Raw genomic sequence first — 14886 nt, forward strand, 5'->3', positions numbered from 1 at the left:
AGTAAGAGGACCTACTGTCAGACTGATGGAGCTTCCAGGGCTGGTCCCGTAGTAAGAGGACCTACTGTCAGACTGATGGAGCTTCCATGGCTGGTCCCGTAGTAAGAGGACCTACTGTCAGACTGATGGAGCTTCCATGGCTGGTCCCGTAGTAAGAGGACCTACTGTCAGACTGATGGAGCTTCCATGATTGGTCCCGTAGTAAGAGACAAGGTTATTCAGGAAAATAGTACATAGTGCTGCCTGAAACATACTGCAACCTTGTACTAAATGGTTTTTGAGTCATTTATGCATTTATGTGAATTTAAGAAATCTACTATAGATTAAGTGCTCTTATGTTGTGCAATTTAAAATGTGTACTTTGTGTCTAATGTGAATGAATGTTTTGTCAAGGATTAGCTACCTGATCTACTGAAATTAGATAATTGAATAAGAAAAAAGAGAAAATATTTTTACAGAATAAAGTGCCAGAACTGTCAAGAAAATAACTTTTGTGTCTGTTTGTCTTTATTACTACAGGCCGACTCAGATTAAGTCTGAGGCCGGTAACATCAACAGTGAGCACAAACCCATCCTGCCACTTTCCTTCCACACTTAGTAGAAACCTACAGTCACTGGGTCCTGATTGTGACGGTGGAGCCCAGTTTGCACTGCAGGATCCAGAGATGGCATCAGTGAAGCTGGAAGACTGCAGTCAAACACTGGAGCTGAATGTCAACATTAAAGATGAAGAAGAGGAGGAGGAGATTAGGACAACTGTTAGTCATGGTAAGAGCAGGTTCTATCTATAAATTATCTTCATAAATTAGACCTCCATAAATTATGACCAGTCTATTGCTAGGTTGAATTCTGTAAATCTGACATCACACATCCCTGAAAACCTCAAGACTTCACAGCGAAGCAAAATATTTTAAAACTTGTAACGCCTGCCTTTGCCCAAACATTGTCTCAAAAATGTTGAAAATGTTTAATACCCTCAATCACCAAGTTAGGCATACCTCATTTCAAAATAGGCCATGGCATCATCAATGTCAATATTGAATTATAATTTGTTTGCTGCACATAATATCAGATCTCAACGATTGGAGAAGTGATGAACATAACCAATAGACTACCACAACCTGATGATTTATATCTGATACATATATATTTTATATTTTATATATCAAGTTGTAGAAACATCTCAAGGATGATCAGGTGCATCCTGTTTCCACTGAACTCAATTTTGAGTCTGTCTTGTTTTTTTAATTTGTAAAAATTTGCCAAAATTTCTAACCCTGTTTTAGCTTTGTCAGTATGGGGTATTGTGTGTAGATTGCAGAGGATATTATTTAATTTTAGAATAAGGCTGTAACATAACAATGTGGAAAAAGTCAAGGGGTTTGAATACTTTCGGAGGGCACTGTCAGACCCCTTCCCATTTTTCCCGTTTTGGTACGTTACAGCCTTATTCTAAAATTGATTACATGTTTTTCCTCGTCAATCTACACACAATACCCCATAATGCCAAAGCCAAAACATGTTTTTAGAAATTATTGCAAATGCATGTAAAAAATGATAAGAATTGCTTATTTACTTAAGTTTTCAGACCTTTTGCTATGAGATGATCCTTGAGATGTTTCTACAACTTGGAGTCCACCTATGGTAAATTCAATTGATTGGACATGATTTGGACAGGCACACACCTGTCTATTTAAGGTCCCACAGTTGACAGTGCATGTCAGAGTTAAAACCAAGTCATGAGGTGGAAGGATTTGTCCGTAGAGCTCCGTGATAGGATTGTGTCGGCACAGATCTGGGGACCGGTACCAAAACATTTCTGCAGCATTAAAGGTCCCCAAGAACACAGAGGCCTCCATCATTCTTCAATAGAAGAAGTTTGGAACCACCAAGACTCTTCCTAGAGCTGGCCACCCGGCCAAACTGAGCAATCGGGGGAGAAGGGCCTTGGTCAGGGAGGTAACCAAGAACCCGATGGTCACTCTGACAGAGCTCCAGAGTTCCTCTATGGAACTCTTCCTCTATGTAGAGTGCCCAGTGTTTTGAAGTTCTATGAAATTAGTCTGTATAGTTACTAACCCTTGTGATGTTGAGTGGAGGATGATATAGCTCATAATTTTCACGACTTTTGCCTCTTTTTAGTTTTTGACTCCTACCTAGTTTTAGAATAGTTTTATTCCCATTCCCATACAGCCTACTGAAATGAATACATACACTACCGTTGAAATATTTAGGGTCACTTAGAAATGTCCTTGTTTTTGAAAGAAATTTACTTTTTTCCCCTCCATTAAAATAACATCAAATTGATAATTAATACAGTAGACATTGTTAATGTTGTAAATGACTATTGTAGCTGGAAACAAGTGATTTTTTTTTTATTGGAATATCTACATAGGCGTACAGAGGCCCATTATCAGCAACCATCACTCCTGTGATCCAATGGCACGTTGTGTTAGCTAATCCAAGTTGATCATTTTAAAAGGCTAATTGATCATTAGAAAACCCTTTTGCAATTATGTTAGCACAGCTGAAAACTGTGGTTCTGATTAAAGAAGCAATAAAACTGGCCTTCTTTAGACTAGTTGAGGATCTGGGTCATTTGTCCGTTCGATTACAGGCTCAAAATGGCCAGAAACAAAGGCCTTTCTTCTGAAACTCGTCAGTCTATTCTTGTTCTGAGAAATGAAGGCTATTTTATGCGAGAAATTGACACGAAACTGAAGATCTCGTACAACGCTGTGAACTGCTCTCTTCACAGAACAGCGCAAACAGTCTCTAACCAGAATAGTGTCTAGAAGGCCAGCATCCCGGAGTCGCCTCTTCACAGTTGACGTTGAGACTGTTGTATTGCGTGTACTATTTAATGAAGCTGCCATTTGAGGACATGTGAGACGTCTGTTTCTCAAACTAGACACTAATGTACTTGTCCTCTTGCCCAGTTGTGCACCGGGGCCTCCCACTCCACTTTCTATTCTGGTTAAAGCCAGTTTGCGGTGTTCTGTGAAGGGAGCAGTACACAGCGTTGTACGAGATCTTTAGCTGTTTCCAGCTACAACAGTCGTTTACAACATTAACAATGTCTACATTGTATTTCTGATCAATCTGACAAAAAATTAGCTTTTCTTTCAAGAACAAGGACATTTGTAAGTGACTCCAATCTTTTGAATTCATTCATTTATTTCACCACTAATGGTAGTGTATTTATTTATTTATTTTAAATTTACTTTTATTTAACTTCCTTAGCATACTGGTTATTGTCCGGAATTTCAGATGACTGACGTGCCCAAAGTAAACTGCCTGTAAACTGCCCAGAAGCTAGGATATGCATATACTTGATAGCATTGGATAGAAAACACTCTGAAGTTTCTAAAACTGTTAACATAATGTATGTGAGTATAACAGAACTGATATAGCAGGTGAAAACCTGAGGAAATCCATCCGGAATTTTAGTTTTTTGAGCTCAAAGGTTTTTCAATGCTTGCCAACGGGATATACAATTCCGGGTTGGAGCGAGTAGTCGCATTTCGCTTCGCTCCACAGGTAGTATTACATTTAATTTCATTACAGTACAACGGTTTGATTTGTTTGATCTTAGCACTTTTTTCTTAGCTAGCTACATAGCCGTCTTTGTATCAAAGATAATTGTGTAGTTTAGATTATTATCGAATTATCGAATCTTCTAACGTTGTCAACACTGCTAGCTAGCCAGCTAGCCAACTTCTACCGAATCATTACAACGGAACGATTTGATTAGTGTAGTGTTAGCTAGCTACATAGTTGTCTTTGCTGTCCTTGTATCTAAGATAATTGTGTAGTTTAGAGTAATCATCTAGCCAGCTATCGAGGTTGCCTAGCCAGCTCCACTTTCAAACAAGGTCAGCTGGCCAGCTATTCTCGCCGTCCTAGCGTTGTCAACACTGCTAGCTAGCCAACTTCTGCCGAAACAGTACAACGGAACGATTTGATTGGTGTAGTGTTAGCTAGCTACATAGTTGTCTTTGCTGTCCTTGTATCTAAGATAATTGTGTAGTTTAGAGTAATTATCTGGCCAGTTATCGAGGTTAGCTAGCCAGTTATCGAGGCTACCTAGCCAGCAACACTTTCAAACAAAGTCAACAACGCAGCCACTGCTAGCTAGCCTACTTCACCAGTCAGCAGTATTGCATCATTTTAGTCAATAAGATTTTTGCTACGTAAGCTTAACTTTCTGAACATTCGAGACGTGTAGTCCACTTGTCATTCCAATCTCCTTTGCATTAGCGTAGCCTCTTCTGTAGCCTGTCAACTATGTGTCTGTCTATCCCTGTTCTCTCCTCTCTGCACAGACCATACAAACGCTTCACACAGCGTGGCCGCTGCCACCCTAACCTGGTGGTCCCAGCGCGCACGACCCACGTGGAGTTCCAGGTCTCCGGCAGCCTCTGGAACTGCCGATCTGCGGCCAACAAGGCAGAGTTCATCTCAGCCTATGCTTCCCTCCAGTCCCTCGACTTCTTGGCACTGACGGAAACATGGATCACCACAGATAACACTGCTACTCCTACTGCTCTCTTCTCGTCTGCCCACGTGTTCTCGCACACCCCGAGAGCTTCTGATCAGCGGGGTGGTGGCACTGGGATCCTCATCTCTCCCAAGTGGACATTCTCTCTTTCTCCCCTGACCCATCTGTCTATCGCCTCCTTTGAATTCCATGCTGTCACAGTTACCAGCCCTTTCAAGCTTAACATCCTTATCATTTATCGCCCTCCAGGTTCCCTTGGAGAGTTCATCAATGAGCTTGGCGCCTTGATAAGTTCCTTCCCTGAGGACGGCTCACCTCTCACAGTTCTGGGTGACTTTAACCTCCCCACGTCTACCTTTGACTCATTCCTCTCTGCCTCCCTCTTTCCACTCCTCTCCTCTTTTGACCTCACCCTCTCACCTTCCCCCCCTACTCACAAGGCAGGCAATACGCTTGACCTCATCTTTACTAGATGCTGTTCTTCCACTAACCTCACTGCAACTCCCCTCCAAGTCTCCAACCACTACCTTGTATCCTTTTCCCTCTCGCTCTCATCCAACACTTCCCACTCTGCCCCTACTCGGATGGTATCGCGCCGTCCAAACCTTCGCTCTCTCTCCCCCGCTACTCTCTCCTCTTCCATCCTATCATCTCTTCCCTCTGCTCAAACCTTCTCCAACCTATCTCCTGTTTCTGCCTCCTCAACCCTCCTCTCCTCCCTTTCTGCATCCTTTGACTCTCTATGTCCCCTATCCTCCAGGCCGGCTCGGTCCTCCCCTCCTGCGCCGTGGCTCGACGACTCATTGCGAGCTCACAGAACAGGGCTCCGGGCAGCCGAGCGGAAATGGAGGAGAACTCGCCTCCCTGCGGACCTGGCATCCTTTCACTCCCTCCTCTCTACATTTTCCTCTTCTGTATCTGCTGCTAAAGCCACTTTCTACCACTCTAAATTCCAAGCATCTGCCTCTAACCCTAGGAAGCTTTTTGCCACCTTCTCCTCCCTCCTGAATCCCCCCCCTCCTCCCTCTCTGCAGACGACTTCGTCAACCATTTCGAAAAGAAGGTCGACGACATCCGATCCTCGTTTGCTAAGTCAAACGACACCGCTGGTTCTGCTCACACTGCCCTACCCTGTGCTCTGACCTCTTTCTCCCCTCTCTCTCCAGATGAAATCTTGCGTCTTGTGACGGCCGGCCGCCCAACAACCTGCCCGCTTGACCCTATCCCCTCCTCTCTTCTCCAGACCATTTCCGGAGACCTTCTCCCTTACCTCACCTCGCTCATCAACTCATCCTTGACCGCTGGCTACGTCCCTTCCGTCTTCAAGAGAGCGAGAGTTGCACCCCTTCTGAAAAAACCTACACTCGATCCCTCCGATCGACAACAACTACAGACCAGTATCCCTTCTTTCTTTTCTCTCCAAAACTCTTGAACATGCCGTCCTTGGCCAGCTCTCCTGCTATCTCTCTCAGAATGACCTTCTTGATCCAAATCAGTCAGGTTTCAAGACTAGTCATTCAACTGAGACTGCTCTTCTCTGTGTCACGGAGGCGCTCCGCACTGCTAAAGCTAACTCTCTCTCCTCTGCTCTCATCCTTCTAGACCTATCGGCTGCCTTTGATACTGTGAACCATCAGATCCTCCTCTCCACCCTCTCCGAGTTGGGCATCTCCGGCGCGGCCCACGCTTGGATTGCGTCCTACCTGACAGGTCGCTCCTACCAGGTGGCGTGGCGAGAATCTGTCTCCTCACCACGTGCTCTCACCACTGGTGTCCCCCAGGGCTCTGTTCTAGGCCCTCTCCTATTCTCGCTATACACCAAGTCACTTGGCTCTGTCATAACCTCACATGGTCTCTCCTATCATTGCTATGCAGATGACACACAACTTCTGATGACCAGGTGGCGAATCACATCTCTGCATGTCTGGCAGACATATCAGTGTGGATGACGGATCACCACCTCAAGCTGAACCTCGGCAAGACGGAGCTGCTCTTCCTCCCGGGGAAGGACTGCCCGTTCCATGATCTCGCCATCACGGTTGACAACTCCATTGTGTCCTCCCAGAGCGCTAAGAACCTTGGCGTGATCCTGGACAACACCCTGTCGTTCTCAACTAACATCAAGGCGGTGGCCCGTTCCTGTAGGTTCATGCTCTACAACATTCGCAGAGTACGACCCTGCCTCACACAGGAAGCGGCGCAGGTCCTAATCCAGGCACTTGTCATCTCCCGTCTGGATTACTGCAACTCGCTGTTGGCTGGGCTCCCTGCCTGTGCCATTAAACCCCTACAACTCATCCAGAACGCCGCAGCCCGTCTGGTGTTAAACCTTCCCAAGTTCTCTCACGTCACCCCGCTCCTCCGCTCTCTCCACTGGCTTCCAGTTGAAGCTCGCATCCGCTACAAGACCATGGTGCTTGCCTACGGAGCTGTGAGGGGAACGGCACCTCAGTACCTTCAGGCTCTGATCAGGCCCTACACCCAAACAAGGGCACTGCGTTCATCCACCTCTGGCCTGCTCTCCTCCCTACCACTGAGGAAGTACAGTTCCCACTCAGCCCAGTCAAAACTGTTCGCTGCTCTGGCACCCCAATGGTGGAACAAACTCCCTCACGACGCCAGGACAGCGGAGTCAATCACCACCTTCCGGAGACACCTGAAACCCCACCTCTTTAAGGAATACCTAGGATAGGATAAAGTAATCCTTCTAACCCCCCCCCCCCCCCCTTAAAAGATTTAGATGCACTATTGTAAAGTGGCTGTTCCACTGGATATCATAAGGTGAATGCACCAATTTGTAAGTCGCTCTGGATAAGAGCGTCTGCTAAATGACTTAAATGTAAATATAAATGTACAATAGATAGGACCCAGATTGCAGTTCCTATGGCTTCCACTAGATATCACCAGGCTTTAGAATGGGTTTCAGGTATTTGTAGTTTTTCCAAGGTGTCCCCCATTAGAAAAGTAGTCATGTTGCGTGCATCAACGACAGTGCGCTCTTCGTTATTTATCTCCGCTATTAAACACACTATTCTCCGTCTTAAATATGATTTTTTATTTAGATATTAGAATACCTGAGGATTAATTAAAAACATTGTTTGACTTGTTTGGACGAACTTTACCAGTAACTTTTTGGATTGGTTTGTGTGCATGTTGAATGAGTGAATTACTGAATCAAGCGTGCCATGTAAACTGACATTTTTGGGATATAATGAAGGACTTTATCGAACAAAACGACCATTCATTGTGTAGCTGAGACCCTTGGGATTGCAATCAGAGGACGATCTTCAAAGGTAAGAGATTTATTTAATTGCTGTCTGTGATTTTGTGACGCCTGTGCTGGTTGAAAAAGTATTTTGATGTGGGGCGCTGTCCTCAGATAATCGCATGGTATGCTTTCTCCGTAAAGCCTTTTTCAAATCTGACAACACAGTTGGATTAACAAGAAGCTTTTAAATTATGTAAGACACTTGTATTTTCATGAATGTGTAATATTTCGATTTTTGGAACAAATTCTTATTTTCAATGACGGCCTTGGAACAGTGGGTTAACTGCCTTATTCAGGGTAAGAACAACAGATTTTTACATTGTCAGCTCAGGGATTCAATCTTGCAACCTTTCAGTTGCTCTAACCACTAGGCTACCTGTCACCCGGTATGGCCAGAAGAGGACTGGTCACCACTCTGAGCCTGGTTCCTCTCTAGGTTTCTTCCTAAGTTACTGCTTTCTAGGGAGTTTTTTTGTGGCCACTGTGCTTCTACATCTGCATTGCTTGCTCTTTGGGGATTTTAGGCTGGGTTTCTGTTCAGCACCTTGTGATAACTACTGATGTAAAAATGGCTTCATAAACTACATTTGATTGACATGTTTATCACACCAACTGACTGGTTCTTCTGATTTTCACACAGGATACCATGTTGAGACATTCTCTACATCCAGTGAGCATCCGCAGGAAGATCAGAGAGCTAAGAGGTCTCACCACTGCCCACATTGTGGGAAGATTTTCCCATTTCTATCAAATCTAAAAATACACCTAAGAAAACACACAGGAGAGAAGCCTTACTCCTGCCCTGACTGTGGAACTAGTTTCTCTCAACTTGCCCACTTAAAATCACATGAACGTATACATACAGAGGAGAAGCCTTACGTCTGCTCTGACTGTGGAAAATGTTTTAAAATATCAACTCAGCTCAAAGTTCATCAGAGAACACACACAGGAGAGAAGCCTTATTACTGCTCTGACTGTGGAAAAGGTTTTAAAACATCAAATGTGCTAAAAGTTCATCGGAGAACACACACAGGAGAGAAGCCTTTCTTCTGCTCTGACTGTGGGGCGAGTTTCTCTCATCTGGGCACCTTAAAAATACACCAACTTATACACACCGGAGAGAAGCCTTACGTCTGCTCTGACTGTGGAACTAGTTTCTCTCATCTGGGCACCTTAAAAACACACCAACTTATACACACCGGAGAGAAGCCTTACTCCTGCTCTGACTGTGGAAAATGCTACAAAACATCAGCTGAGCTAAAAGTTCATCAGAGAACACACACAGGAGAGAAGCCGTATTACTGCTCTGACTGTGGAACTAGTTTCTCGAAATTTTCCCACTTAAAAACACATGAACGAATACATACAGGAGAGAAGCCTTACGTCTGCTCTGACTGTGGGGCGAGTTTCTCTCATCTGGGCACCTTAAAAACACACCAACGTATACACACAGGAGAGAAGCCTTACATCTGCTCTGATTGTGGAACTAGTTTCTCTCAACTTTCCCATTTAAAAACACATGAACGTATACACACAGGAGAGAAGCCTTACGTCTGCTCTGACTGGAAAATGCTTCACAACATCAACTCATCTAAAAGTTCATCAGAGAACACACACAGGAGAGAAGCCTTATTACTGCTCTAAATGTGGAAAACGTTTTAAAACATCAAATGAGCTAAAAGTTCATCAGAGAACACACACAGGAGAGAAGCCTTATTACTGCTCTGACTGTGGAAAATGTTTTAAAACATCAAATGAGCTAAAAGTTCATCAGAGAACACACACAGGAGAGAAGCCTTATTACTGCTCTGACTGTGGAAAACGTTTTAAAACATCAAATGAGCTAAAAGTTCATCAGAGAACACACACAGGAGAGAAGCCTTATTACTGCTCTGACTGTGGAAAACGTTTTAAAACATCAAATGAGCTAAAAGTTCATCAGAGAACACACACAGGAGAGAAGCCTTATTACTGCTTTGACTGTAGAAAACGTTTTAAAACATCAACTCAGCTAGAAGTTCATCAGAAGACTCACACATGAGAGAAGCCTGCTGACATCTCTGATTATTGGGTGAGTTTCTCTCACCATAGCAACTTAACACACCAATGTATACACACAGGGGAGAAGCCTTACTCCTACTCTGTGGAGGGGTGGGAGTGTAAGTCAAACGTCTAGCCAAAGGCTGCGTGTTTGAATCTCATCAAGGAGGACTTAAGCATTTTAGCTAATTAGCAACTTTGCAATTTTTACTTATGTCAGCATGTTAGCTTAGCATGCAACTACTTAGCATGTTAGCTAATCTTTCCCCTAAAACAAAACTCTACCTTAAACCCCTCACCCCTAACCTAGCTAACGTTAGCAACAACACATTGGAATTCGTAACATATCATACATATTACAAGTTCGTAACATATTGTATGAATAGCAATGCGTAACATAACATATGAATTGTAATTCTTAACATCTGATATGTCCTACAAGTCGTATTATACTGAACAACAATCTAAACACAACAATTTCAAAGATTTACAGTTTTTAAAAGGAAATCATTCAATTGAAATAAATGAGGCCCTAATCTATGGATTTTACATGACTGGGCAGGGGCTCGGCCATGGGTGGGACTTGGAAGGGCATAGGCCCACTTGGGACCCAGGCCCAGCCAATCAGCATGAGTTTTTCCCCACAAAAGGTCTTTATTCCAGACCGAAATACTACTCAGCCCCCCTCAGACAGAAGGTCCAGGGCTGCCGTGGTTACATGTGATCTGCAGTTGTGAGGCCGGTTGGATGTACTGCCAAATTCTCTAAAAGGACTTTAGAGGTGACTTATGGTAGAGATGTAAATATTAAGTTCTCTGGCAACAGCTCTGGTGGACATTCCTGCAGTCATCATGACAATTGTACATTCCCTAAACTTGAGACATCTGTGACATTGTGTTGTGTGGCCTTTTATTGTCCCCCAGCACAAGGTGCACCTGTGTAATGATACTGCTGTTTTATCAGCATCTTGATATGCCACACCTGTCAGGTGGATGGATTATCTTGACAAAGGCTGAAATGCTCATTAACAGGGATATAAACAAAGTTGTGCACAACATTTGAGAGACATTAGCTTTTTGTGCATATGGAACATTGTTTGATTTTTTTTATTTCAGCTCATGAAACCAACACTTTACATGTTTAGTTTATATTGGTAGTCCAATGTAATGTAACCTAACATACTAAATGGAGTGGCATGGATGTGTTTTGTATAATATAATACGTTCTGCTCTGAGACCAGGTTGTCCCTCTGCATTATTCTGTGGGAAGGAGCTAGTAGACACTTTTTTTATTTATTGAACCTTTATTTAACTAGGCAAGTCAGTTAAGAACAAATTCTCATTTACAATGATGGCCAAGCAACAGTGGGTTAAAGTACCTTGTTCAGAGGCAAAACAACAGATTTTTACCTTGTCAGGTCAGGGATTTGATCTAGCAACCTTTTGGTTACTGGCCCAATGCTCTAACCACTAGGCTACCTTCCACCCCTAACATGTATCAGATAGAGATGGTGTGATGATCAGTTTTCACCATTAGTTTGGGGGGGATTATTTTACAACTTTATTTAATGAGACACAGTTTATGAAATTAATACATGTGCTTATTAATTGTCTTTAAAACTAGATGAGTTATTTTAGTTACTGATCATGAATGTGTTTGGATAACTGCATTGAAGAAAACGTTATTGATCTGCCAATGAAAAATAAAGTTACATGATTATGTACTGGTCAACCTCTTCTCTTTAGTATTCAGTTCTTCATATTAGATCTGACAGTATGAATGGTTCTTATGGTTGTATTCAGTTCTTCATATTAGATCTGACAGTATGAATGGTTCTTATGGTTGTATTCAGTTCTTCATAATAGATCTGACAGTATGAATGGTTCTTATGGGCTGAGTGCCGGGAGTGTTTTTGTATGACTACAGTCAGGAGTTCTCTCTGACCCTGTGATGTCACCAGTACATTAAGTACATTCATCTTAAGATAGCCAGGTGAGACAACCACATATCACAGTAAATACATTTCTCCTCAATTAGTCAGTGTCACATTATTATTATTTGTATTATTATTGTTATTATTTGTATTTTTTTTGGGGGGGGGGGGTACTCTTTAAAGACGTAGGGTTTCAGACCTTTTCGGGCAGATGGGCAGGGACTCTGCTGTCCTAGCATCAGATAGAAGCTGGTGCCTCCATTGGGGTGCCAGGACAGAGAAGTGCTTAGACTGGGCTGAGAGGGAGCTTGACCTCCTGTAGCAGTGGGACGGCCATGAGACCAGAGGTGTCAGAACTGAGTGCTCAGGTTGGGATACAGGGTTGGAGCATAGCCTGAAGGTAGAGATGGGGCAGTTCCTCTTGCTGCACCGTAAGTAAACACCATTGTCTTGTAGTGGATGTGAGCTTCGGCTGGAAGCCAGTGGAATGTACGGAGGAGCAGGGTGACATGGGGGAACTTGGGAAAGTTAAACACCCAGATGGACTGCAGTGTTTTTTTGATAAGTTCAGTGGCGACCCATCATTCAGGGCAGGTGAGCCACCTGTTTTGAGCCCCACAGTTTTAGCGCTAAAAAAGCGTGAAAAAAATGATCTGTTTGCAAACAATGTAAAAAAACAACATATATATAATTGAGTTATTAATTAAGCCGCATACAAACATGGTCTCTTTTTTGTTTTCTTGAGTAAGGCAACTCCAAAATGCAGGTGTTTCAGCCTAGCTCAGTGCTTTCTGTTGAGATGGGGCAAGCCAGCAGAAAATAAGGAGCTTTGCGCCGTGATTGGCTCAGTGTTCTGTCATTCATGGGGACAATACGTCACTGCCAAGCCTAAGGGTAGAACTTGAAAATTCAAGCCCCTTGGGTGCTGCCATAGAGTTACATTAGAAGTGCCCATCCAAGAAGGCTCAAGGTCATTGTCCACAGATAAAATTATGTCAAATCATTTTATATCTACGGTCGCTTTGATTGGACTGATCATGTCAACATCATACTTTCAAAATCTGAGCTAGCAGTCATCATCATGAATCAAGTTGACAATCTACTGTCAAATCCTTTTTAATCTTTGTCATATGAAGAGAAATAATGAGAAATTATAGATTAAACGTATCGGTTCTCACCGGCCATTGGAGATAAACATTACAAAACAAGTTGGAATTTGCAAATTCAACAATGAGTGGTTTGTCAAGGAATCAGTGGCTAACTGCAAGCATTGCAAAGCAATCATTAGCCTGCTATTCAGTTGAGTGGCTGTGTGGTCCCAAGTCTAAGATTAAGGGGCTCTTTTCCTAGTTTAAAATTGTAAACATTTAACATTGGCCGTGCTGTCAATGAAGCTTGATTTGTGCCGCTCTCAAAACAACTTCACTCGGTACTGCAAAATCTGACTTGAGTGAGTTCAAGACAACTGGGAACTCGGGGGGAAAACAAGCTACGACTGAAAAATACTTTTTGAACTTTCATCCAACTCGGAATTGGGGCGGCAGCGTAGCCTATTGGCTAGAGCGTTGGACTAGTAACCGGAAGGTTGCAAGTTCAAATCCCCGAGCTGACAAGGTACAAATCTGTCGTTCTGCCCCTGAACAGGCAGTTAACCCACTGTTCCTAGGCCGTCATTGAAAATAAGAATTTGTTCTTAACTGACTTGCCTAGTTAAATAAAGGTAAAAAAAATAAAAATAAAAAATTGTAAATTGGGAACTCAGGCCTTTTTCTACAGCTACGACCTGAAGATCGCTGACGTCATATTTTTTTTTACTGAGTTCCCAGTTGTCTTGAAAGCACCATAAATCCAGAGAAAGACAGACTTTGATGACAAAGTTTGATGACAAAATATGCCCACGAAGGACTGCCGTGCCACCTTCCTGTTCAAGTGAGCACAACACAACAAGGTGAGTCAAAAAATGTCTTGTAAGCTGTTGCATAAATGATGTAATATGCCAGGGAGATGTGTATACTGTAGCTAAGAAAGTAATACTAAGTGTATGTTGTGTAGTAAGATGTTAGTAGCCCATGTGCCTCACCTTGTGTGCCTCACCACTATTTTCACCTCTTAATTTTGCCCACTGTTCTGACTTGGTGGTTCACATGTAGCCTATAACCTGTTTTAGAGAAATGTAATCATTGAATATTGTAAGGGTTTTCATTGTCTGCTTATATGCCCCTTTATTTATCCTACGGTTTTGACTTGGCGCACAGGGAGAACACTGTAAGAACGGCCCATGTTCTGAATTTTGTCGCTGTGCATTTCAAAAGTGGTGAACAAATAGTTATATTGACTACGTCCGTCCAAGCTCGCTCATTAATGTCTTAATCGAAATTACAGATTGCCTCTTATCCGCTTTTCGTCCCCTTATGTCATAGTTTGTACATCTCAAATGTCAGTAGAAAACACATTTGTTTAACCTCTACTTCATCACCCTCCCGGATCCGGGATCCTCCTCATCAAAAAAGGCTAGGCTATGCTAGTCAGCTAACGGGACAGGGATATCATATAATATAATTTTCATGAAATCACAAGTCCAATACAGCAAATGAAAGATTAACATCTTGTGAATCCAGCCATCATTTCCGATTTTTCAAATGTTTTACAGCGAAAACACTATGTATTTCTATTAGCTAACCACAATAGCCAAACACACAACCGCATATTTTCACCATGTTTCCACCGCATAGGTAGCTTTCACAAAACCGACAAAATAGAGATAAAATTTGTCACTAACCAAGAAACAACTTCATCAGATGACAGTCTTATAACATGTTATACAATACATTTATGTTTTGTTCAAAAATGTGCATATTTGAGGTATAAATCATAGTTTTACATTGCAGCCACCATCAAAAATAGCACCAAAGCAGCCAGAATAATTACAGAGAGCAACGTGAAATACATAAATACTCATCATAAAACATTTATGAAAAATGCATGGTGTACAGCAAATGAAAGATAAACATCTTGTGAATCCAGTCAATATTTCAGATCTTTTAAGTGTTTTACAGTGAAAACACAATATAGAATTATATTAGCTTACCACAATAGCCAAACACACAACGGCATTTATTCACCGCAAAGGTAGCTTTCGCAAAA

At 42.6% G+C, this 14886-nt stretch overlaps 1 protein-coding gene across 1 annotated transcript; it reads left to right on the plus strand.

Moving 5' to 3' along the window:
* The first annotated feature begins 148 nt into the window (after positions 1 to 148).
* On the plus strand, positions 149 to 11545 carry LOC129847945 (gastrula zinc finger protein xLCGF3.1-like). Its single transcript, XM_055915523.1, has 2 exons — positions 149 to 768; positions 8410 to 11545. The coding sequence occupies exons 1-2, from the start codon at positions 666 to 668 to the stop codon at positions 9411 to 9413; spliced, it is 1107 nt and encodes a 368-aa protein (XP_055771498.1). The 5' UTR covers positions 149 to 665; the 3' UTR covers positions 9414 to 11545.
* The last annotated feature ends 3341 nt before the right edge of the window (positions 11546 to 14886 follow it).

This window comes from Salvelinus fontinalis, unplaced genomic scaffold, assembly GCF_029448725.1.
Source record: "Salvelinus fontinalis isolate EN_2023a unplaced genomic scaffold, ASM2944872v1 scaffold_0961, whole genome shotgun sequence".
NCBI classification, from domain to species: domain Eukaryota; kingdom Metazoa; phylum Chordata; class Actinopteri; order Salmoniformes; family Salmonidae; genus Salvelinus; species Salvelinus fontinalis.